General features: G+C 35.0%; 6 protein-coding genes across 10 annotated transcripts; 3 read left to right on the top strand and 3 right to left on the bottom strand.

Moving 5' to 3' along the window:
• Positions 1-329: 329 nt before the first annotated feature.
• LOC136408578 (uncharacterized) lies at positions 330-10,299 on the top strand. The gene is made up of 9 exons (XM_066389647.1): positions 330-523; positions 581-655; positions 710-811; positions 868-1,000; positions 1,061-1,137; positions 1,187-1,372; positions 9,658-9,829; positions 9,887-9,969; positions 10,032-10,299. Exons 1-9 carry the CDS (start codon positions 340-342, stop codon positions 10,214-10,216), a joined length of 1,197 nt encoding a protein of 398 aa, XP_066245744.1. The 5' UTR covers positions 330-339; the 3' UTR covers positions 10,217-10,299.
• LOC136408582 (cilia- and flagella-associated protein 410) lies at positions 10,298-16,435 on the bottom strand. Of its 4 annotated transcripts, XM_066389653.1 has the most exons (10): positions 15,988-16,434; positions 15,669-15,734; positions 12,873-13,040; positions 12,725-12,823; positions 12,535-12,673; positions 12,329-12,415; positions 12,141-12,263; positions 11,362-11,475; positions 11,153-11,293; positions 10,298-11,088 (listed from the first exon to the last, which is right to left on the bottom strand). In XM_066389653.1, exons 1-10 carry the CDS (start codon positions 16,068-16,070, stop codon positions 10,978-10,980), a joined length of 1,131 nt encoding a protein of 376 aa, XP_066245750.1. In that variant the 5' UTR covers positions 16,071-16,434; the 3' UTR covers positions 10,298-10,977. The 4 variants fall into 4 exon arrangements, with proteins under 4 accessions (XP_066245750.1, XP_066245752.1, XP_066245751.1 ...); XM_066389655.1 differs by lacking the exon at positions 11,362-11,475; XM_066389654.1 differs by lacking the exon at positions 12,329-12,415.
• On the top strand, positions 14,165-14,780 carry LOC136408695 (E3 ubiquitin-protein ligase MARCHF3-like). Its single transcript, XM_066389821.1, is given in 2 exon segments — positions 14,165-14,728; positions 14,730-14,780. Coding segments are annotated over 2 exon segments (615 nt in total).
• Positions 16,436-16,819: 384 nt separating the features above from the next.
• On the top strand, positions 16,820-20,191 carry Brd8 (Bromodomain containing 8). Its single transcript, XM_066389629.1, has 2 exons — positions 16,820-17,381; positions 17,653-20,191. Exons 1-2 carry the CDS (start codon positions 16,985-16,987, stop codon positions 19,875-19,877), a joined length of 2,622 nt encoding a protein of 873 aa, XP_066245726.1. The 5' UTR covers positions 16,820-16,984; the 3' UTR covers positions 19,878-20,191.
• A 129-nt stretch (positions 20,192-20,320) lies between these two features.
• LOC136408579 (uncharacterized) lies at positions 20,321-21,985 on the bottom strand. 2 transcript variants are annotated; one of them, XM_066389648.1, is made up of 7 exons: positions 21,800-21,985; positions 21,603-21,742; positions 21,361-21,549; positions 21,206-21,310; positions 20,874-21,147; positions 20,573-20,816; positions 20,321-20,519 (listed from the first exon to the last, which is right to left on the bottom strand). In XM_066389648.1, the coding sequence occupies exons 1-7, from the start codon at positions 21,836-21,838 to the stop codon at positions 20,353-20,355; spliced, it is 1,158 nt and encodes a 385-aa protein (XP_066245745.1). In that variant the 5' UTR covers positions 21,839-21,985; the 3' UTR covers positions 20,321-20,352. The 2 variants fall into 2 exon arrangements, with proteins under 2 accessions (XP_066245745.1, XP_066245746.1); XM_066389649.1 differs by having other exon boundaries at positions 21,206-21,283.
• A 225-nt stretch (positions 21,986-22,210) lies between these two features.
• On the bottom strand, positions 22,211-23,282 carry LOC136408594 (U-scoloptoxin(01)-Cw1a-like). Its single transcript, XM_066389670.1, has 3 exons — positions 23,136-23,282; positions 22,821-23,057; positions 22,211-22,619 (listed from the first exon to the last, which is right to left on the bottom strand). Exons 1-3 carry the CDS (start codon positions 23,196-23,198, stop codon positions 22,407-22,409), a joined length of 513 nt encoding a protein of 170 aa, XP_066245767.1. The 5' UTR covers positions 23,199-23,282; the 3' UTR covers positions 22,211-22,406.
• Between the last annotated feature and the right edge of the window lie 911 nt (positions 23,283-24,193).

Genomic DNA, 24,193 nt, shown 5'->3' with positions numbered 1-24,193 from the left:
AAATTTCTACATTAGATTGCTCACTGGTTTCAATACCCTTTTGTTATACATTTTTTTGATCAATGAAAATAAAAATGTGAATTTCAAAGTTGTTTCAATTAGCCACTTGATTCTCAAGTATGTTTTTTATATAATAATGACTTCCAAATGTTTAGTTAATAACGTTTTGTCTATGTTATCTTATAACATTTTTTTTATAACTCTGCACGTGACTGTAAATATACGAAAAATTGCTAAATAATCAACAATTATGGGATTAGTCTTTGATAACAAATCTTCTGATAACAGAGCAAAAAGGAAGGTTTTCACAAAGACTTTTCTCACTTTAGTCAATAAACCATGTTCTCGTTTCAATTTTTCCTTTTTATCTTTGGAGCAATTTGGGTGAGTGGTAATGAATGTCCTCTGTTGGTGTCCGACATATCGCAGGAGAGCTGCATAAACAAGGGTGGAAATACCGAGTCCTTTTACTATGACTTGAAAAAGGGGAGCTGCTTACCAAAGTGCAAAAATTACGCTAATGGTATGTATAAATGCACTTAAAGAAGGCAATATGAAGATTAGTTTTCAAACCATACAGAAAGACTGAAAAATTGTGCCTCTGAGCAGAAATGCATGCCTGGCTATGTTTGTGAACATCGCTGTGGTCCTGATGGTAAATAACTCAATCCAATAATAAATTTTTATTAAGTCGTGAACATTGTTTAAGATGACTTCAAACAAATTTCATGTAAGAGTGACGATGAGTGCAGAACAGCGACCCAACACGAAACTGCGAAATGTAGCCAATATTGCATGGCTGAAGGGAAAGGTCTGAAAGAAAAACTTAAAAGAAAATACAGATGTTTTCATAATATATGCGTTTAGAGTGTTGCATGGCCTACCATATTAACATGGATGACTACAAGGAAACTTATTGGAGCGCCCTCAGATTTAAACCTACATGTAACAATGACGGAACGTGGTCGGCCAAACAATGTAAAGGTGGATTAAATGGACGGTACTAAACACCTTTATAACTTCTAAAAATAGGCCAATTTTCTGGATGTTTTCTCTACAGGTGTTTCTGTTTTGATCCCTCGGGAAACCGGTTGTTTGGCGAGGCCTTGTTCAGTGTTGCAGAAAAGATGACTTGTGGTATTATAGTTATAATTACTTATGATGAAAATTTATTAAAGCATTTTAGCATGCAGCAGAAGAAAAGCTGAATTGGACTCTGTTAGGATCACCACTTTGCACTGCGACAGCATGGGAAACTATGAGTCACTACAGTGCGATAAAGTTAGCAAACAGTGCTGGTGTGCTGATCCTCAGACTGGGGAATTGAAGTCTATGGTGGTACCCGAAAAGGCAGTAAAAGTGTTACCATGTTGTGAGTATTGAAAAAGATACAGGACTCCTCATTGAGAAATTGAAAATCTATACTATTATATATATAGTGGTTTATATAGGGTGTTCCACTAAGGTGTTCACGAAGGATAACTCAATAACTATTATTCTTAGAGAAAAAGTATAAATACAGTATTGACTTTATTTTTCAAACATTATCAACTAAAAATATTTTAGTTTATAGTAGAGGATACACCATAAAGTTTCTACGATGTGAAGCTTCGTTATTTTAAATAGAACCCCCTAATTTTTTTACCATCTTCGAATTTCTCGTTAAATTTTAAGATAAATTTATGTAAAGTGTGTTATGTCTAAAATTTATCACTTTCGAGTTATGCTATACGGTCTCATGAAAATCGATATTGTGTCTTAACTTCTGCGAATTTCACAATCGATCTTCTAGAGCTTCAAGAGGACCCAAAATATACGTTTTGCGTATCTTAATTTTAGAAAAACTCTTTCACAACCCTCGAAACATGCCTTTGAAATTTTAGGTTAGTTATAAAGGTTTAAAACCTTTATAACTTCCTTACTTCAAATGTAACCCCCCCCCCCCCCCCCCCCCCATTTTATTACTCAATATGCTTTCTTTAATGATAAGGCATAAGTTTTATTCAGCATATTTCAGATATATCTCTAATAGTTTTTGAGATTGTGTGTAAATTCAATTTATATTATTATTATTATTTTAATTTATTATGCATAACTCGAAAGAGGTAAATTTTAGACATAAGACATTTTACTTAAACTGACCTTAAAATTTAACGAGAAATTCGAAAATGGTAAAAAAATTGGGGGGTTCCATTTAAAATAACGAAGTTTCACATTGTATAAGCTTTATGGTGTACTTTGTATAAACGAAAATATTTTTAGTTGATAGTGTTCGAAAAATAAAGTCAATTTTATCTTTACACTTTTTCTCTAAGCCTAATAATTATTGAGATATTCTTCACGAACACCTTAGTGGGACACCCTGTATAATATACAGTGTGTCCACGGATGGACTTTACTATACTTGTAAAAATTTTTATTTTCAATTTTTTGAAAAAAAGTCATTCTTCGTAATTTCTTTTGATTTTTGTATAAATACGATTCACATTGAGAAACTTTGATTTTGACGTACAGGGTGCACAAAAAGTGTAAAAATGTAATTTTCCAAATTAAAAATTTTTGAATCAAATTTTTTTTAAGCATCATAATGAAAAAGCGTAGAAGAAGAAATCGAAAAGCCAAATAAAGTTTTTCGATAGGATTTGTGGTTGGTGTGATTTTTATTTAAAAATTTAATTTTAAAAATATCAATAATTTATTTAATTTATTACGCTGAGATAAATGACGAACAGTAAAATTTACTCAACATGGAACTCTCCAACGTTGACTAATTTCTACATTTGATCAAATAAACATGCTGCTCTAAGGTAAGCATTTTTCTGGAGAAATCAAAGTGCGTGTTCATTTTATTATTGACACAAATATCGACAAATAATGTAGAAATGTGACTTAGGCGTTACTTGGACACAATATTCGTGATATTATTATTCACAAAATGAGATAGCAGCCCACTTCTCAAAATAATACGCAGTTAATTAAATCAAGTTAAGACCTAAATAAAAAAACTTAAATATTAAAAATCACAGCAACCACAAATCTTATCGAAAAACTTTATTCGGCTTTTTAATTTTTTCTTCTACGCTCTTTCATTTTGATGTTTAAAAAAATTCTATTCAAAAATTGTTCATTCAGAAAATTACATTTTTACACTTTTTACGCACCCTGTACATGAAAATCATAATTTCTCAATGTGAATTGTATTTATACAACAAGCAAAAGAAATTAGGAAGAATGACTTTTTTTCGAAAAATTGAAAATAAAAATGTTTAGAAGTATAGCGAAGCCCATTCGTGGACACACTGTGTATAATTGGATTTAAACAATCTTGAATTGAATGTACTAGTCTTTCACAATAGTTTTTGGATATTTTTGACCACTCATTTTGAATAACAATTTCAGTAGTTCTTTATTCACTATCTCGTATTTGTTTATTTAGATTTTTAAGTGGCTCCTTAAATTTTGAATAACACTCATGTCAGAACTCTGTGGGGGGTATCAATGACTTTGGGACAATTATAAAGCAGCCATGTTTTAATATTGTGTGCTTCATATTTTGGGTCATTATCCTGATAAAACAGAAAAGTTTCTTCAATATCAAGTACTCGAACACTATGTTTAAGATTTTTCTTTAAAATACATCTATCATAAATCATCTTTCTAAATACATCTTCTGATTCATTATCTCGTCGATAAAGTGTAAATTTCCAACTCTGTTAACACTCATACACCCCCAGACTACAACAGAGCCACCACTATGCCTAATAGTTCTCAAATTTTTCAGTTTTAGAGCCTCGTTGGGTTTTTTTCATATCCATCGTTGTCCATCTGACTCAAAAGTGTTACATTTGCTTTCATCCGTAAAAAGTACGTTTTTACAAAAAGTCTTTATTTCTACGTTCCTTAGCAAAGGTCAAATGTTTAAGTCGGTTTACTTTGCTAATCTAGGGCTTTTTCCTGGCCATTATACCATGAAGATTGTGGTTTTTTACCACATTTCGAACGGTTTGAGCGGTAACAGTCTTGTGTAGTTACTGTTCAATTTTTTTGGCCAATGTTGGAGTAGATATTTTCGGAGTTTGTTCAATTTTGCGTAAAATCCATCGTTCCTCTCTGTTTTTAAATATCTTTTTAGACTTTTTTTAAATTATTCTTCCTTCACTTTTAAAGCGGTCTAGAACACTTTGAACTGTGTGGGGCTTGTAAACCATTTTTCCAATTTGTTAATAAGATTTTTCCTTCTTGAAAATGATGTATAATTAATTTTCTTTTCGCTTCTGATGTTTGGCCCATTTGATGCCCCATATTGCGACTACATATTTATATTTGCAATATAATGTTGGTCACAAGGTGAAAGAAATGCTAAATGAAATTAAAATAACATTTCTGCGTTTTTGCTTACAAATTTAAAAATGTTTTGATATTTTCTACACAACAATACATGTTTAAATTTGTTTTGTTCGAAAATGTGTGTTAAGGTATAAACTTAAAGAAGATAAGGCTTGAAGGAAGTGATTCTAACAAATGCATTAAAAGCAGAAATTTATTAATGTGTACGAGTTTCATTTTTACTAACTGTATGTATTTTAGTAAATTTGATCGTAAATCCGACTTTTTTATCTAAACCTGACATTTTTCCAATTTCTATCGCTCAAAATACAAATATAACTACATTTTTAAAGTTCACATTAAATTTCCTATAAAGTAGGACGGTTTTTGTTAGCAAATGTTTCTTTTCGAAGTCACCTAAAGAATAGGAAAATCTCGAACTTCATATTTTTTAATATTACTCAATGATAACTCACGTAAGGAATTTCCCAGCTAGTCCTTTGGAGATTTCATTAAAGTTGCTCCATTTAGTATGTTTTTAAACGGTATATCCACTTTTAAGAGTCAAAAATCTTTTGATCGGAAATACCATGTTTAATAGTTAAAAACTACAAGTATAAAACAAAAGTAGGTATACCGTTTAAAAGTGTACTAAATCGAGCATCTTTAATGAAATCCCCAAAGAGATACTTGGGAAATTCATTATATGAGTTACCATTGATTAATACGAAGAAATATGGAGTTGAAATATTTCTATTCTTTAGGCAGCTTCGAAAACGCACATTACAAACAAAAACTATGCTATCTTATAAGATATTTAATGTGAATTTTAAAAATTTAGTCGTATTTGCATTTTGAGTGATAGAGGGTGAAGAAATAACGTATGTCCCAAAAGTTTTAGCACAAAATACTTTATTAATTTTTTATAAATTGGGATATAAATTTTCCCGATATTATAACGTGAAATAGTCAACAACACTTTAACTAAAAATATTTATAACTTACATTAAGTGGAGTGGTCCGTGCTCCTCGACGACTCGCAGTCTTCTTCGTACGTATCCCATTAAGACTTGGACGGTTTCCCCGTTTATTTCTCTAAATTTTTTATAGATCCTACGCCTTAAGTGTGTCACATCTTCTTCTTTCCATCCTTTATCATAAACCTTTCTGGCTAAAATTGCCCAAAAGTCTTTAGTTGGACAAGCCTGTGGAAGATTAGAATTACCGTTCTTTAGGTAAAAATGGTACATCGTGAGTGTTTAGCCAATTTTGGCTTTCTCTTGCATGGTGACAGGAAGCCAAATCAGGCCAAAACGTTATATCATGATGGGCATGGGTTTCTCGAATAAATGCAACTAATTTTGTCAAACAGTTGTGAATATAACTTTGAGCATTCAGCGCTTCACCTCTTACTCGTCCCACAAAAGGCCTTGAAATCCCTTGGATGGAAATCGCGCACCAAACTAATTTGGCTTTTTCTTTGTATTTAACTTCTGGTCGATATTGTCTGTATGTTGATAACTAACTAGTTGATATTACTTGTGTACAAACCATAATTTCCATGAATCTCCGAATTGCTTAGAGTAAAGTACTTTTCATCATCCATAATAACGATTTTGTTGTTTCAAAAATGAGTTCACTTTAATGTTCGGCAACATCGAGGTATTCTAGCTAATCGGTTTGTAGTATATTTTGGACGTTTAGTTCTTTTACGATATTTCAAATCATTTTTTGAGAGTTCCCTTGAAACGGTATTTTTAGACTCACCATAACGGCGGGATAATTCCCTAACTGACAGTCCAACTTCATTTTTGGCATTTGTGATTAGCTGGTTTAATCTAGGTTGCGTTAAAATCCTCCCGCTTTTAGGAAGATTTAAACATGGTACAACTTGCTCACAATCGACTCTTGTACGATAAATGATCCTACGTGAAATATTTTCGTTTCTAGACACTCGGAAAATTTCAGGCTTCGGCATCCTCCCAACTAAATTATAAATACTTTTGCGAAGATCTAATTTGAATGACATTTTCAACTGGTTAATCTGTGACATTTAACTGTCAAAGGAAAAATGAGTTGACGAGTCATTTTTGTTTCCACAGCCACCTTAGTATTTTAATAATTTCGCTTATTTTTATTCTTATTATTTCCTTTCGTGCCAAAACTTTAGGAACATACGTTAACAGGTTCAAATAAGAAAAAGTCGGGTTTTCTACGAAATTTACTAAAATACCTACAGTGAGTCAAATTAATATTGGGACACTACGCAAGCGTCATAAAAAGAACATAAAAGAAATATTGTTAATATTCATATTAATAATAATGTTAATTTTGCATTGAAAAGTTGAAATATTTTTTTCAGTTTTGCAGAATCGCAGTTTATTTCTCGTTCCATATATTTTTTGTTTACTTACATGTTTCTAGAAGTATATTCTACTAATGTCTATGAACACCAACATAAATAAAATTATTCATCTTAATTTATGGAAGGGTTTTCATTTTATTAATTGGTGTCCCAATATTAATTCGACTTACTATACGTATAGGAAAAGCACCTTTTTGTTGGAACATCATTATATTATTCTCATTCAACCCATGAGAATTATTTTTCACAATTTCAAAAAATTGAAGAGTAATAAGATTTTCCAGGAGATAAAACAGGTTTTCATTTAGATTCTCTTCTAAGAATAATTGCTCCATAATATAATTTCCCAGGATTCTTGTCCACACGTTTAACTTTTCCGGATATTGTGTATGTCCCTCGTAAAATAAATGAAGGTTCAAGTTATTCCAATATCAAACGCTTTGTGTGTGTAGTTTTCTATGTATAAAAAATATAGATTCATCGGAAAAACCAATGTTTTTTACAAAGTGGTTTTTCTGATTTAATCTCTCAACTATTAATTCGTAAAGTCTCTCGGACTCATCTTCTCTTAATTCACATAAAATTTTAATTTTGTAGGGAAGGATTTTTTTTTTAACATTCTTTCTACAGTAACCGGATGTACCTCGCACTGCAGTACTATTGCCAAGGTTCATTATTGGGGTTATTATTATTACTATTACTGATTTGATAATTTCTAATTATGTATATTCAGATATACTAGGATGACCCACACCTTTGGCTTACCCAACACTCTTCTGGGTGATAAATTTTCTAATTAGTTCCGAGTTATTGGAGTTTTCGGAAATTTTTCATTCAACAACCTTTCGACAACATGGTAGTTTCGACTAACTTCAGCAAAAATAAACACCACTTCAACTTTATCTTCTAACACATGCATAGATAACAAATTATTAGTATCTTTGAACACTACCTGACAACTTATAAAAATAATCAAAGACTGTTTATTAGCATAAAATCGAAAACAAATGAGTTTCCTACTACCTAAAATTTTTTAAATTTTTTAGGTACTATCAAACTGAATTTGCATTGCAATTTTTACATTTTTTCCCTCTTTTTTCAAAAATCAATCAATCGATTTTAAATTTCATTACAACATTTAATGTAGCTTTGAAATACCTTTAATTGGAGATGTCACTCAACCCTTGCACCAGTTTAACAAATTGACCTTTATATCCTATCGGCGACATAAAAAATATTTAGAACAAACAAAAATGAAAAGATAGTATTTTTTACTCCATTTAATGCGGTTTTTAAAATTTAGGAAAATAATAATTTGCTAGAAAAAGGAGTGGGGGATGATACAGTTTATAGCCCAGTATAATAAAATCAACCTTTACTTGATGAATTGCTTTAAAATTGCATGACCAGCAAATGCGAGATTTCTTCAGGCGTTGGTAGAAATTTCTTCAAAATTTTTCACTCGAACTTACTTGTTGAGTTCAATTGAACACATTACCACATGCCTTACACTTTACTCGACACTTTAGAACAGATTTCAACTGTACAATTATAATTTTACAAAAAAAAAACATTTCTGATAGATGTTTAAAAGCAGAAGCCATAAATTTCAAGGAAGAGCAGAAGAATTGCGCGCGCAGCTCAAGAAATGCCCAAGTTTCTATTATTTCTTGATTTTCTATTGGCCACTGGAATTTTACTTCCCAATACTTGACTAGAGCTGTCAAATTTAAAAAAAATGCGCGATATTGATATGCCGAAGATTTTCAAAACTTAAATCATTTTTTTTCCATCACTTGTATCCAGTCAATTCATTTTTATAAATTAATATCCATTTATATGGATTGTGTCGTATTGTCATTGTTTGAAGTCTATTGACGACATATGAAATTATAATACATGGCGATCATTAAAAAAAACTTAAGTGTCGCAATATCAGAAGCATATCTGGTATCACTTCATTTGTGAGTCAGGTATTGGACGGTATACAGGGTGTTTCTGAATAGATGGTAAAAATTTTAATGGGTGAATCGTGAGCTAAATTTAAGACGAAAAGTTCATATAAAAATATGTCCAAAAATGCTTCATCTTCGATCTACAGTAAGCAATCTTAAAAAAAAATCTTAATAAGCAACTAACAGCCAATAATTGTCAAACTTGATAGCAAACAAATGCAGCAAAAAATCATGGCCAACTTCACTAAGGATTACTTTATTATTTAAATTGATTGATTGATGTGATCATCTTTGGCTATTATCGCAAATATTACCTAAACCATCGACTTAAGCGAAGTTTTGCAAGAGACTGAAAAGTGAGAAAGCTCAATGCAGATTTCAAAAATTTGTTTAAAAGAATCAAAATATTACCAAAAAAAAATGTGATGAGAGCTCAAGGCCCATCAATCCGCAACACTCCGTATATGAAATCAAATTCCAAAAATTTCCGTTTGTAAGAAACACTCTGCGTATGACATATACAAATTTTCAGCAAGTTAAAAAATAATAACGATAAAAAATAAACTAGTAATTAAAAAGAAAAAAGTGTTTTTAACACCCTGTAGATCCAAGACGAAGCATTTTTGGACGTGTCTTTATATGAACTTTTCGTCTTAAATTTGGTTCAGGATTCAGCCATTAAAATTTTTACCATCTTCTCCTTGTATATTAAATTTCTTAATCATCACCTTACGTTTAAAATTCTCCACCTACTGGTTGGTTTTCAAAAGATATAATTGATAAAACCTGTTAATACGTACTTTCTCATTTTTGACAATGGATGAGGTACCTTCATATAAATCTAGCTTAAATCCCCAAATTTAAAACTGATCTTTTTTTGCTCATGCATTGTCTTGAGAGTTGCTGAAGGACTATACAAACTTTATCTAAAACACTTGACACGTAAATTGTCGTAATCGTACTAATTTACCTCTTTACTGTAAAATTCCTAATTTTCTTCGATCTTTACAGTTTTAGTAATAACGTATGGAAGTCAATATCTTAGACAATGCGAAAGCAAAAAGTTCGCTCAATACATGATTAAACAGAAACTTGCCAGACATGGTGTTACTCATATAATTGAAGATTTCTTGCTTTGCGACAATGATGGAAGCTATGGAGCTTTTACCATAAATATGAATAAGTATGGATGTAAATATGTATTTCCTTCACAGAGAACTTAATTTGTGTGTATTTTTAGCGCATATTGCACCTGGAGGAACAATTTGAAAATCGAAAGTTGGCAGGATTCTATTCAGTCTGGGTATGAACATATCAATTGCAGTGAGTGCGCGCTTTATCACGATTATTTAATTTTCCTAATCAGTTATTTTTATGTGTTTTAGATTGCGCTAGAGACTATGTCAAATACGGTCCAAGCCAAACTTGTCTTCCGAATGGAAACTATAAACCTTTACAGCAAAGTCTCCTCAAATATTACTGTGTAGATGGGGATGGATTTGCAAAAAGCGATGTATTCGCCAAGTTAAGTGTCACCCCTGATGATTCATACTGCGATCAATTCTTCTAAACTTACAGGTATAGGCACTACTATATAGAAGTACTAATTCTATGTACCATATATAATTATATGTAAGTAGTCAATAAAACGTATAGGAAAATTAATTTATTATTCAACAATAAAGAATAATAAGTACATTGCACATGAGTTCATTTAAAACTGTAATAAATGATCATTAAATAACAAAATTGTACGTTAAAAGAAATAATCGAAGAATGAGGGTTTTATAAACTCAATAAAGTGAGCCGCCATGTTATTGCACACTGAAAAAGTTAAGCATATTTTATAATATGTTTTATTAGTACGCATTTTTGAGGTTATGTTTTTAAGTAGAAACCTTACACAATTCCAGTCTTTCTTTGAGTTGCTGCCGTCTATTGGAATGCATGCAATTTTTGAGCTTCTACTCCAAAAATTTTATCCTTAATAATAGGCAGTAAGTGTGTGCTATGTTCAAACAAGTTGGTCGTACTTATTTACGCCTTCAGAGATCCAACGCACCTCCCTTTCACACGGAAGGTACATATATGCACTTTTTTTTATCATAATAATTGTATAAATGCAATTGTATGTATAAGTACAATTACTTCACTCAAAAATGGCGCAAACCCTTCAGTAATCATTAAAATTCGTGTTAAAACTTCTCTTTGAAAGAGATGCCTTTTGAGTTGAAGCCAATCTTATCTTAATTAATTAAAGCTTAAGTTCGGAGTTATTGTGCTTATAGCAAGTTCCTCGTTGGTTGCTCGATTTTTCGCCTGAATCTTAGGTCATTCCATCAGCTCATCCATGCGACACCTAACCGCCATTTCTACAACCTCTAGGCTCGGATAGTCTAGCTCTTTTACCAGACAAAGGACCGCCGATAAAATATTGGAGTTCTATGAATTTTTTTTAATTGATTGATTGATAGGAAATTTTAAATCTATGCAAAAAATATATTACCCTGGTGACTGGACGTCTGACGAATGGCGGTCTGTGAATTGCAGCCGAACACGCGAATTTCTTATCCGCCTGATTAGACACTTCACTGCCTTCAGTGCGATATTGTTGGTTCTGGATGTATCTGTCTCCGTTAGTGTATTCCTGGAAAAAAAGTTTTGAATTGTAGGACGAAAAAATACGGATTTGGGTGCAGATTAATATGGCTTTACCTTAATACAACTAGCCGACTGACTAGTGACTATTTTCGATTCTCTGTAAGCAGTGGTTTGGCTTTCGCACGATGACTGGTGTTCCTCGAATGAGTTAGTTGTCGTAGATGATTTCTGGTAATGTTAGTAAGGAGAAATTTTAGTAAGCATAATGGTCAGTTATGGAAAATGATCGTTTTAGAAAGTAGTTCAATGTAGTTATATTCTATTCGGAACGATGATAAAGCACAAGATGATATGCTTTCATCATAATGTCAAGAAACTGGAACACACAACTTCATAAAACCAATAATAGATATTGTATTATACTTGATTCCGACTGCGTTCTCTTATATTTTATATTACCCATATGGTCAAAAATAACTTTTATCATCTCTTTATTCTGTGGTACCTTACACTTACATAATATAAGATTTCACCTTACGTCTGGTATGTTTTTATTTCCTTTTTAAAAGCGTGTTTTTATAGTAAATTTAAAGCTTTTATCTTTTAATTTGCTTCCTCCGAATTCGGTCAAAGATGTCTGCATATCGATTTCCAAGATACAATATTAGACTGCAAACAATCTAGTCAGATTTGATGAATGATTGTAATACTTAGCAAACAGTCGACTAAACCTCATTAAATTAAATTTTTAATTGAAAATGTTAAAAACGAATGTTTGCAAACTCTACAACATATCCGCAATTAATCTAACACTGTCACATCAAAATAGACTAAACAATACCATAATCGACTATGAACAACACAACGCAACAATTTGCCTCACTAAAACTTACCTCAAAATACTGCGAAGTAGGTCTAGAAGACTCCATTTCGTAACTGTTTCTTCGTCTTTCTACATACGTCTGTTCCTCGGGGCTATAGCTCCGTCGTTGTTCCTGCCTCCTAGGGGGGCTTTGCTGGAATAGAAATAAAATAAATAAACCCTAAAAACAATATTGGCATCGAGACTGTCACTACGTACCCTTTGCGAAGGGGAGTAATCCCGACTCTCTTCAGACACATCTTCCCTGGGGTACTGATCCTCACTCTCCTCTAGCTCATAGTCAGTCTTATGTGATGAAAAATTAATCGATTAGTATGGTTAAAATGGAGGTGAAATGGTACTGCTTAAGGAACAACTTTACATTGAAATATTAGTGCATCAATGTTACCATAAACAACTCTCACCTCTTGACGTGGGGACACCCGCTGTGCAGGGCAGTACTCCTGCTCCGAATACTCAGAATAGCGATATTGCTGAGGAGGTGAAGCTGGAGCATACTCCTCTTCAGACTCCTCTTGAGCGTCGTCAGGATGGCACAAATTCCTTAAGACACTACTTCATAAAGAAACTCTAATGTTATCTTTTTTAACATACTTTCCGCGCCTCTGAGCCTCTCTCAACTCCTCCTGTGTAATCGCCACATTATCAAGCTTCTGCAGTTGCGGCAGGGCTTTAATGATGGCCAATCGATACCTGCAAGAACCTACATAAGCGCTAATTCGACCGGTGGACTTGAACTTGCCCTTCAACGTTACAGCAAGGATTCTCCCCCAGCCAGAGGTTCTTCAAATTGGGCAAATTCTGCAAATAGATCACCTCGTTGATGTCTCTGATGTCGTTCTGTCTGATGTACAACTCTTCTAGGCGTCTACAGAATTGAAAATCGGCGAGGCTGTGGATTTTGTTGATGCTGAAAGAGGCATCATAGTTAGAGATTATGAAACAGATTATAAATTTCGATAGAAAGTTAGAGGTTCAAGTTCAAAATAACAATTTGCCCTAATTTGTCAACTCAAGACCAACATTTGCTTTTTCATATTAGACATACTGTGATCCAAAAACCTTTATTTCACCAAATACAAATAGTACCAATTTGTGTTAATTGCGGGTGAAGTGTGTTAGCAGAAATCTGGTACTTATAACCAGATCGTTTAACAAAGACTTTCTCCTGTTCGCTGGAACGTAGTAATTTGAGCGTACGAGGAAGGTCTGAAAAGACAAAAACAAAGACTTAATTGCCTACGATGCTAATCTTTTCAAGAGTTTTTGGTAATCGCCTTGAGATTGCTATATTATACATGAGATGATGATGTTTAATGCATGGATGTTGACAATTAAATGAGCCGCATTGCGTGGGCGCACCAGGAAAACCAGTTTTCAAAGCAATTTACGTTATAATGAAAATTTCTGCTGCGGAATTATTTAGTTACACTCTCGAAAAATGCAGGAAAGAGCATAATTACATGAATAAAACATCTTTAAAAAGTCATAATACGACCGCTCATGTAACACCTAAAATCATGAGGTAAGCATAAAATTAACTAAAATAATAATGAACAATTATATGGTGAGACAAAAGCAAATACATTGCGGATAAACCGAAAACTTTAAAGAGTTTTTGCAATTCTATCTAAGAATCGCACCTGCAGTCAGTCATCAATCATCAAACATCTACATCAATTATCAAAATTTCCAGTGTCAGTAAAAATGGTCAAAAAATTATGTTTTTGCGACGCTCATCCTCATTAAATCCACTTCCAGTCTGCTCAGCATTGATGTGCCTCATCTGGAACAAATCCACCTGAACGGCTCTGGAATTTTCGTGATAATCGAGAAGGATTTCAAAGTCTTGCAACTGAAGTAACAGAAACAACAGAGTAATAAAAAGAACTTGGTAGCAACTGCTTCTCACAAATCAACTTTTTGGTGCTTTCCAACGCAAACAATAGTAACTCTGGTTACTCAATTTCATTATCTGAAACACCATTTACAAAGGCTTAAACAGTTTACCATCCCCTGGTTTAAGTAAGAAGCATGGCTCATTCGGATAATCTCTATGTGCACCCCTTGGAGTCCTCACACTCTTGCTTGTCTGAAGACTTAATATGTCGTATCTGCCATGGAGGGCAGAGCATTGATGAGTTGTTGACACCCTGTAGATGCAGGGGGACTATCGCTTTGGTACATCTCAAGTGTCTGGAAACGTGGCTTAAGGAATCTAACCAAAGCAATTGTGAGCTTTGCCGACACCGCTATAAAATCATCCGAGAGCCCCAATATAGCATCCCTTGGTCAATATTGGTGTTCCTCAGACACCCCGGTTTGCACCTCAAGGAAATCATCCTGGATTTTATGTCATTCTCCATCTACACTCCATCGGTAGTGACCTCCACATACACGCTAATGCTAATCTTTGAAGCTTTGATGAAAAAGAACATTATCACTACTGGGGGTTTACATTCACACATCATAGCTTTTTCTGCAGTGTTTGGAGTAGCCGCAATTGATTTCATTTATTCCTCGTGGTTGATTATGACCATGAAGAAACATGTGGAGGCTTGGAGGGAGTGGTACAACGCGCATTCAAAGATTAAAGTTGGTGCTGCCGAAGATCAAGATTAAGCCCCATAGGAAAACGACACAGAGGTGATTATTGTTGAGGGGAAATAATAAATCATTTTGAGGATATGTTACTGAGACTTTTTACGTGTTTCGTGTCGAAAACTGAAACGTGCGACCTTGCGAAACGCTAGCCTATAATCCATTCCTTGTAGGGCGAGTCCGCAGCCCACCTGTGACTCATTTTTATGCAGAAGGAAACCGTAAATAAACATGCGGTTGCTGGTGAATTATCTACCTTGATGCGGGCTTTAATAATGCCTTATTTATCTAGCGGTATATGTAATAATAGGGGAAAGATACAAAAATGTCTTCTTGAAACACCAAGCAGGAAACACGATGGTTTGTGTTTGTTTTTATTAAATGTGCTAAATGATTGTGTCACATCAAACAGGTTCTAAGATATTTCGGTTGGAATATTTTTGATTGCGTGGAAACTGGACCAAGACAAGAGGAAACGGATTCAAGCTCAAGCAGTCAATAACCTTGTTAATGTTCCAGTTGGTTCATTAAAAAGTAGCTTGCCAAACAATCAGCAGTACATTGTACCAATCAACGGTGGTATTGCCATTGTTTAATTTTTTCCACGGTTTTATTTCCACTATGTATTAAGTTATCTTGATCATTATTAACCCTTTAGCATTCGGTTAAAATTGCAAATTTCAAGGATGTGATAACATGAATAATTATGAAACAATATGAGGTTGTTCTAAATTTTTAGTTGGCAACATAAGCAGGGCTTTGGCCTGTGTGAATTATTGATTTTGATCAAGTAGATTAGTTAGAAAGTCCTTATAATTAGGGAAATAAAGGGTGTGGTTTTGGGTTTAATAGCCATTTTCATATGTCTTGGACACTCCCACCTAACAAACTAAAATAATGAAGTCTGATTTACTGCTAAGACTACAGACAAACTTACCTTAAAGACAGAACTTCAACATTAGGAATTTTCCTTAGCAAAGACACATCCACAAGCTCACTGCCCCTGAAACCAAACAATCTTTCAATTCATATTTAAAATCCTTCAACACAGTTTTATTCCCTGTTGTACTTAAGCTTTTTCAAAAGAATTACTCAGGGTAACTTCATCACTACATGAACTCTGGGATGTTTGTTCACTTCAGCACATTTGAGCAATCTGCAGTTACCATGAGTACTTACTTTAGGTACTCAAGCAACTTTCTGAATCCTATACAAGGCCTTCCTGATTCTTCAATATGACAAATAACGTTTCTTACCAACAGTTCAATCTCTTGATCTTGGACAGGTCAGAAATCTTGGTCCTGGCAATAACCATCTCCTCAGTGAGCCTCTTAGCCATTGTCCCTACTTTCCTCTTGGTAAAAGGGAATAAACAGGAAATTAGCTGCTTCTCAACCAGCCCCGATTCATCGTTTTCCTTCCGCGTCAGACCGATTACTTAATTAACCTGGGCAGGTGCAGCAACTACTTGCGGTTTTGCTCAATTTGTTTATTTACATGCAAAAGCGTAAATGAACACTAAACCCGACGAGATTTCTCGTTTATGGATGGAGTTGAAACGCGAGTAGGCGCGATCGCGTGTGCTAAGCGACTTGACCTCCGCTCCTTACACTGAAACTGCAGTTTCCGATCTAATTTGAACAATTCATTCTGGAGTCTTCAGACTCTCCAGTTCTTTGAAATGAAAATTTCTTTTAAAAAATGTTAACTGTCATGGGAGGGGAAGTGACAATGATATATAAGTGACGTAAAACAAGTATTATGAATGACAACCAATCAGAGCAAGCTTTGAGAAGTGACGTCATGCAGTTGCAAAAATCTTAAAATATTTAAGTATAAATGATACATTTTTGGCAAAATCGCCATTTGAAACCATAGCGCTTCATGATGTCAGAAAGGATCAAACAAACAAAATGAAAACCTATTTCTTGATGCTTAACGCCACTTAATAAAAGGAGACAGTAATACATCTTTATTGCCTCATACAAATTCTTTTGTCAAAAATGTCAAATATAGTGATCGTTCCCTTTCTTCCATAAAGTAAACAAGTACATAAAATAATAAATTTCTGAAATGTATGGGATTCATTCGATTTCTGATCATTTTTTTTCCCCAACCTCAATTATTACAGTTTGTTTAACTTCGATTCTGAATTGAGGTGAAACACCATAAAAACTAACCTTCCCTCTTAACTACACCACACTATAGCTCTCTAAACAGCATTCAACAACCTCCCATTCTGTTGTCCCAAAGATGAACGTCTCCTCACCATCAATCCAAGAACGCCTCCAACTCAAACGAGAACCCTTAGACAAATGGTCTCTCCGAGAACAATTATGCTTAGCTTCGGCTGTGACCCGAAGTGGAGACCAAAATTGGATATCTGTTAGCCGCTCTTTAAAACCTTTTGGTGAAACCAATAGACCAGCTGATTGGTTCCACCAGAAGGACTGTATAGCTCAGTATGGGGCTTTACTGGCCAATGTTGATACCCCCAAAAGGAAGAAAAGGGATAGTACAGCAGAAACTCCTGCTGAGTGCATTTTGAAGCAACTGATTTCTGATCGTCAAGCAGAGTTGAGGAAGCTACTTGCTGAAGAGAAAGCTGAGTATAAGAAATTGCAGGAAGATATGAAGGTTTTACAATCAGGTAAGGGTAAAAAGGGTAGAAATACAAAAAAATACAAACTCCTAAAGCTTAGTTCAGTATTGTTCTTTAAGAACTTTAAGCAAACTTTTGTCTTGATTTTTCGCCATTATTTCTGACATGTAGAAGTGAAATGGATGATGCTTAGAGTGTTTGAAAATGAAAATCCTAAACTCTGTTTATGTAAATGATAGCCCTACTCAACATACCATAATGTGTATATTTTTTAATAATACACATATCACATTAAAAAAACACAAGAAATATTTCGCAGGTAGAGTTACTGAAGAGCAGTTGGATAAATGGTGTAAAGAAATCGACGATGAAGAAGCAAAGCGAGAACTTGAAGCTCAAAACCACGCGAAATGGCTGAAACAACGCGATTTACGGAAACAAGAAATGGAACGCACTTGGCGCTCTGGAATGCCCTCTATTCCAAGCATGGGACAAAAGCATAAAACTCCTGATTTAGTGGACGAGTTTATTGAAGATGAGCGCGAATCCAATTGTCAAACGCCACCTGCGCAAATTCAAAACCGCGAGTCACTTCCTTCATACCAGCAACAGCAATATGTATCCTCCCCTCTACTGCAGTCGCCACCAAAAACTCTTTTACAATTTCCCAATGTGCAACTCCAAGAGACTTGTGATAATACAACAAAGCCTGGACTGGCACCTTTGTTGACCAGTCTTTTAAAGTCTCCATCTCAAGTTCACAATTCAGTATCAACTTCAATATTACATAATGCTATTACTAATCATGCGAACAAACTTAGTGAAGTTAGTAATGCCGCTTCTAGCCCCACTATTACCAGTCTTCTCAATTCAACTGCACCTATAGCTACTAACATACCTCAACTTATATCATGTGAAGCAGAAGACCAGCCATTAAATGCAGACATTTTGGATGATGCCAGCATAAAAATTGATGATCTAGCTAAGAGTATTTTAGTGGAAGATGGCCCTTTTCCAGAAATCAAGAAAGAGGAAGTTGACGACATTATTTCGGAAATAATTGAAAATAATCACGATCTAGTGTCTGATCCTGAGCAGCACTTGGAGTTGGATGGAAATGGAGATATCAAGATCAGCCTGGAGCTTGATGATTTGGAGCGGGAGCAAGAAGAGGCTGAAGCTTTGAAGAATGAAGAGAGTGTGAAAGAGGAAACCACTGAGGAAGTTAAAAATGAAAAAGTTGAAGATAATCCTGTGCCTACAGAAGCTCCAGTTGTGGTAGATCCTTTTGAGTTCCAGGAAGACCCAGTGCTGTTTGAATCCCCAGTAAAGCCCTCAAGTTTGAAGCAGGAAAGTGGGCAATATGTGCCGCTCTACCAGCAACAATCTCCAGCTAAAACTGAAGAAATTGAGGAAAAGAGTTCAGCAATACCAGAAAAGGAAAAAAGTGAGTCACCTACAAAATCATTGATTGCACCTGCACAGCCTCAAATATCAACCCATCATGGGTCCGTAGAAATCGTTGAGGTGCAGGCAGAAGAACAAGAGGGAGAAAAGGAGTTTAATAAGTCTCAGATACGTGATATTGTCCACTCAACCCAAGAAGAAGAATCAAAGACAAATTCCATAGAAGAACCAGCTTTAACGAAGGTAGAAGATGAGGTCAAAGAAGTAGCCCCAGTAGAACCAGAGTCTAAAGAACAAGAACTAGCAGAAGAAGAAGGCAATGCAGAGGCAGATATAAGCATCCCTCAAACATCAGAGTTTAATGATGACCTTTATGATATTGCCATGGAGGTGAAAATCGACAAAACTGGAAAAGCAAAAAGAGACTACTCTCGTCCTAAAAAGAAAGAAGAAAAAAGCTTTGACATGCTGCTCGCTATTGAAAAAGCTCAGTTTGATAGTATGTCTGATGATATGGGAGATTTTAAGGAGTTAGACAAGAAGCAGCGTTTAAAGTCCGAGACCGATAGATCTAACAGTCCTTGGACTGAAGACGAGCAACTGAAACCCATCAAAAGACGCTATTCTACTCCGTCCACTCCAGTAGACTCCCTACCCAATTCCCCGGCTTCAAACACGTCAGCTTTCGATGACGACAAAGATTATCGCAATTGGAAGAAATCAGTGATGCTAGTCTACAACCGTCTCTCCTCTAATAAGTACGCCTCGCTGTTCCTCAAACCCATTACTGAGGAACAAGCTCCAGGCTACAGCTCTACAGTTTATAGACCTATGGACTTGCAAACCATCAAAAAGAACATTGACACTGGAGTTATTCGCACCTCGTTGGAATTCAAGAGGGACGTGATGCTAATGTTCACTAATGCAGTTATGTACAACAAAACACTTGACACTGTGTACAACATGGCGCTACAGATGCAGCAGGAAGCCATGGAGTCTATCGAGATACTATTAGAGGCGGCGGGGAGTGTGGACGCACCAAGCAGGCGGGAAACTAGAACCAGTGATTCGAACTGCAAAAGAAAGAGGATAACTGATGAACCCGTCAATAAAGCAAAGAAGAAGAGGGAAGATTAGGGTTGTTTGCGATTCTCTTGTTTCAGCGAGTCGTAGGCTAGTTTTCTATGTCGCATCGTGGATAGGAACTTCCTGATGTAAGGATGAAAAGAGTTCTTTAAATAATATATCCACGCATATTATCGACTGATCAGTAAATTCTTGAAATAATGTATTTCTATGTTGATAAAAAGGTTAACTTTTATTAGGCAACAGGAAATTCAGGTATTACAGCAATTACTAAAAAATCGTCAAAATTTTCTTTATAAGAATTTTATGAATGTTTAGCAATGTAGCCAATAGTCTGGCCGCTTTTTGCGAAACGTTCCTGCCATATAAAAGGCATATAGGAGGCTCAACAAAAGACTGTTGCGTGGTTGTCATTTATGCCGATATTTTATTATATATATGTTATAAGATTTAAAATAAAACAAAGAAGCAGAGAATAGTCCAAATTATGTACTTTATTCAGTTCCTTTACTCACCAATCACTTTACTACGCTTGTACTGTCAGACCTAAACTTGCTGCCAAATCTTGTGCAATTTCAATCTTTTCCTCCAAAATACTTTTCAGTTGCTTTATTTTTTTAACTTTTGCCGTTTCAAATTCATTTAACTCTTTTAATTTTTCCCTCAAAAATTTGACTTTTTGACTAATAACATCTAAAAATAACTAAAACTATACCAATATTGTAATACTATGTTTTAATACTGACTTTCTGGAATATTTGAATTCCCCTCTTGTCTTCCAGCCTTCAGACTCACACCAATACTAGCCTGCTTTAATATGTTCGAGTCATCATCTACAATCTCAATATTTATCTCTTCCAGTGGCTGTATTAAATCACCTCTAGCAGCACCAATTTTATTGAGTTTTAATTTCCTTTGTAATAAATACACAGACTCGCTCTCTTTAATGAATTTCGCGAATTTTTCTCCTAGGTTTATTGCAATTTGAGCCTGAGAAACCCATTGATTTTGGTACACAAAAAACCTCTAAGATTAATATGAGCTTACCTCAGTACATGTTACTTTTCTTGCCAAATTTGAAATCCCGCAACTCCCCCCTATAGTATTGAGGGCGCTAGTCAGCTCTTTGAATTGTCTTTGCCGTAGTTTAATGATACTTTCATAATAGCTCTTTTTCTTTTTTAATTTAACCATACTGGTTTTTAAGGTATTAAGGGATTGTTTCTCGTGCTTGAAAGAAGAAGATTTTGGTTCTTTAGAATCAGGTTCAAAAGCAGCTTTGAACAGTCTTCCCTCACTTTCATCTTCAAATACAGCACCCCTAATTAATTAAATATGCTGATTACTGAATTGGAAGAAAATAAACAATAGTGTGTTACCATTTTCGTTTTAATATGCTTTGAATAGGTACCGTGCTACCTAAAGGAACTGCTACATCAACATTTTGATTTGAGGTACTATGAGTTTGAGAAACAGAATTTGAACTAAAAGCTTTATCGTAATTTCACAAAACTTCATTAAAATATAAGCTTACAATAGACTTTTCTGGGATGGGTTATATGAAGGTACAGCATCACTTTTCAATGATATTCCACTTGGGCCCACTGTAAAGTTTGATTTGACAAAATGCAAAGAACAAACAGCATAATTCAGAGGGATTGCTGGCACTCTTAATTTTAATGCAGTCTTCCATTGCATGCCCAATGCAGGATCATCAGGAAATCTACAATATTTCCGAGTGAGTGCGGTGACTTTCTAGCAGAGTTGGAAACAAACTTGAAAAAATAGACATTTGATGGAACTTCTAAGCTATTTTCGAAATAATGACATAAACCACAGTACAGGACTGAGGTATCAACTTGCTGGTGTGATTTTTGCTTGTGGTATGTACGCGGAGTGGTTTGGGTGCTCCCAAGCTAGAAGTTTATTAAAAGGATGATATTGAATTCAAAAAGTTTAATAGAAAAACTTACCTCTTGATTTTGAGCACAAGGGTTTGAAAATGCACTCATTTTATCAGTTAAAAAGGTCTAAGGGGCTTAAATGAAGTATTGCTTTGAAGGAACATGTTTATGCTGTCCGTATGAGTGCTGAATTCTTTAAATCGAGATGCTTTAGCGCTTAAATTACTCATTAAACTATTAGTTAATTCAATTCAAAAAGAAAGTAAACAAACAGTATTATTGACATTTTGACATTGATTTGACAACAGTAAACAATTAATTATCAAAAGTTACAGCAAAATAATGATAGCTGTGCTGGTGACGTAAGCAGTAAGTTGGTAGAGCAGGTGCTGTAAGGGCAGAAAAGCTCACAAAAACTGCATCATTGATAATAGTTGAAAGGTTTTTTACAAAATTGAAACAAATTAGGTCAAACGTTTAAACACTTTATTTGGCAGTTGCTCTAATCCTGACTATGGTTCGCACAAATTAATACGCAAACCAGAGGAGCAAGTACCTTCATCAATAAGGAGTTTCTTAACGAAGTCTTGTGCACACTGCTACAAGTGCAGTAAAAAACTACCGCAAGTTATAAAAGAATTTTCCCTAAGAAACTCTTGGTGACAGTAATAATATTTTATTCAATTCGTCCCTTTTTGTGAGGAGAGGTACGCGCTAAAGACTGCATTACTTCAGCAGGAACCGCTGGAGAGTCTTCCTCCAACCCAGTGGACATTTCTGTGGGAGCTTGATCCACTTCAGCACTCCCCAAGTATCGATTTAAGTCATAGAATCGCGGCGATTCCGCGCAATCGATGCTTTCGTCTGCACGCGTGCAGGTAAATATTTCCTAAACCAAAAAAAAACCTTTTGTAACTTTCTTTTCTCAAAAGTCAATAACGACAGCAGCAAGAAACTTATAATTTTAATAACGAAACTTGAGTTCTTTACTGTTAATTAAAAAAAATAAAATTGATTTTCACGGAAAATCATAAAAGTATAAATTTTACTCAAAATATAACCGATGTAGATAATGTAAAAAACAAATTACCTGATTGAAAACGGTTTCTTCTGGACAAATAAAGCTCCACCTAAACATCTGGCTTCGCCCATCCTGGTACTTGATGGGCAGACACACGTGGAACAACTGGCACTCATTTTCCACATCTGCGTAATAACCATAATCTCTTCCATCGCAGCTGAACGAGTCGCTGATATCAGTCCTGATGCTGGTAGCGTTGCTGGGCAGCGTCAGGAGCTGAGGCGATGGCAGATGTTCTGGCATTATCTAAAGGGAATTTTCATTCTTTATTTGAGGACGAACTCTTTAAATCTTCAAATAAAAATTGAAAAATATGACACGCACCCGTACGCTCGGATAGGCCCAAACGGCACAAAAGAGCACCGGTAGTACGAAGACCGAATTCATAATAATCCTGATGGGGTTCGGACGCGTCACGTTGGTTGCAGGAACTGATAACGATTGTGCGACCCATTCGAATGCCTTATAGTTTATATAGTGGCTAAGAATGGTTCGGTTTGGGGACGTGAATCGGTTTTGTAGTACCCAGATAGTTAAAAAGGTTCGTGGTCAATGTAGGCTTCTGCCTAATAAGCGTTCATTGATTAATCGCCTTAAATTTTCGATAGAAGGATTTAAATACCTCAAATTGTGTTTTCAAGATTCTTTCTCTCAAAACACATTTTCGGGGTCCATAGGCTCAATCTAGCTTGACAGTCTGAGAAATCGATCTGGAAAATTTTCCAGAAAAAAGTACCCAAGCAAATCGACGAATTGACGATAGGGGGCGTGGGCTGATATTTGCAGCATAAGAGGCAACCAAACATACACGAAAACATTGATTCACAACATAATTGAACTTCATGAACAGACATATTTGCTTTCAGCTGTCCATTTAGTCGTCCAAACTAAAAAAAAATTCAAATTTACATTAAAAATCCTTATCTCGATCAGGTATTGAGGGCCTAATTAGCCAAGGCATAAACCTGTAAAGTTCATTTTAGGTCTCTTGGCATCTAGACTAGAACACCTAATTACTTTCATCGCAATACCCACTTTGTGCGCCTCATATTAGGAGAATGGTTTCAAACAACCGCTACTTTAATCCTTTCGATCCTTATGCGTGTAAAACAATGTCTTGAAAACGAAACTTAATGCGTAGTAATAAACCTGTATTTTTGGTATGTAGGGGCATTGTCGCGGAGGAATCACCACTGACCGAGACATTTGGGGCTTTTAAAATACCTTCTAAAAGAGACAAATAATTAACTTGACCCAACCGCAAAATTCAACATAAATCCGACCTGTGAATCAACAACACACCACATATCTGCATAATCAAATCGTTCTTCAATGCGAGTCTGTATGTTCCACATTTCTTTTAACTAAGTAACCCACGAGGA

Source organism: Euwallacea similis, chromosome 4 (genome assembly GCF_039881205.1).
Source record: "Euwallacea similis isolate ESF13 chromosome 4, ESF131.1, whole genome shotgun sequence".
NCBI lineage: Eukaryota > Metazoa > Arthropoda > Insecta > Coleoptera > Curculionidae > Euwallacea > Euwallacea similis.
This window is presented reverse-complemented; position numbering and strand designations above follow the sequence as displayed.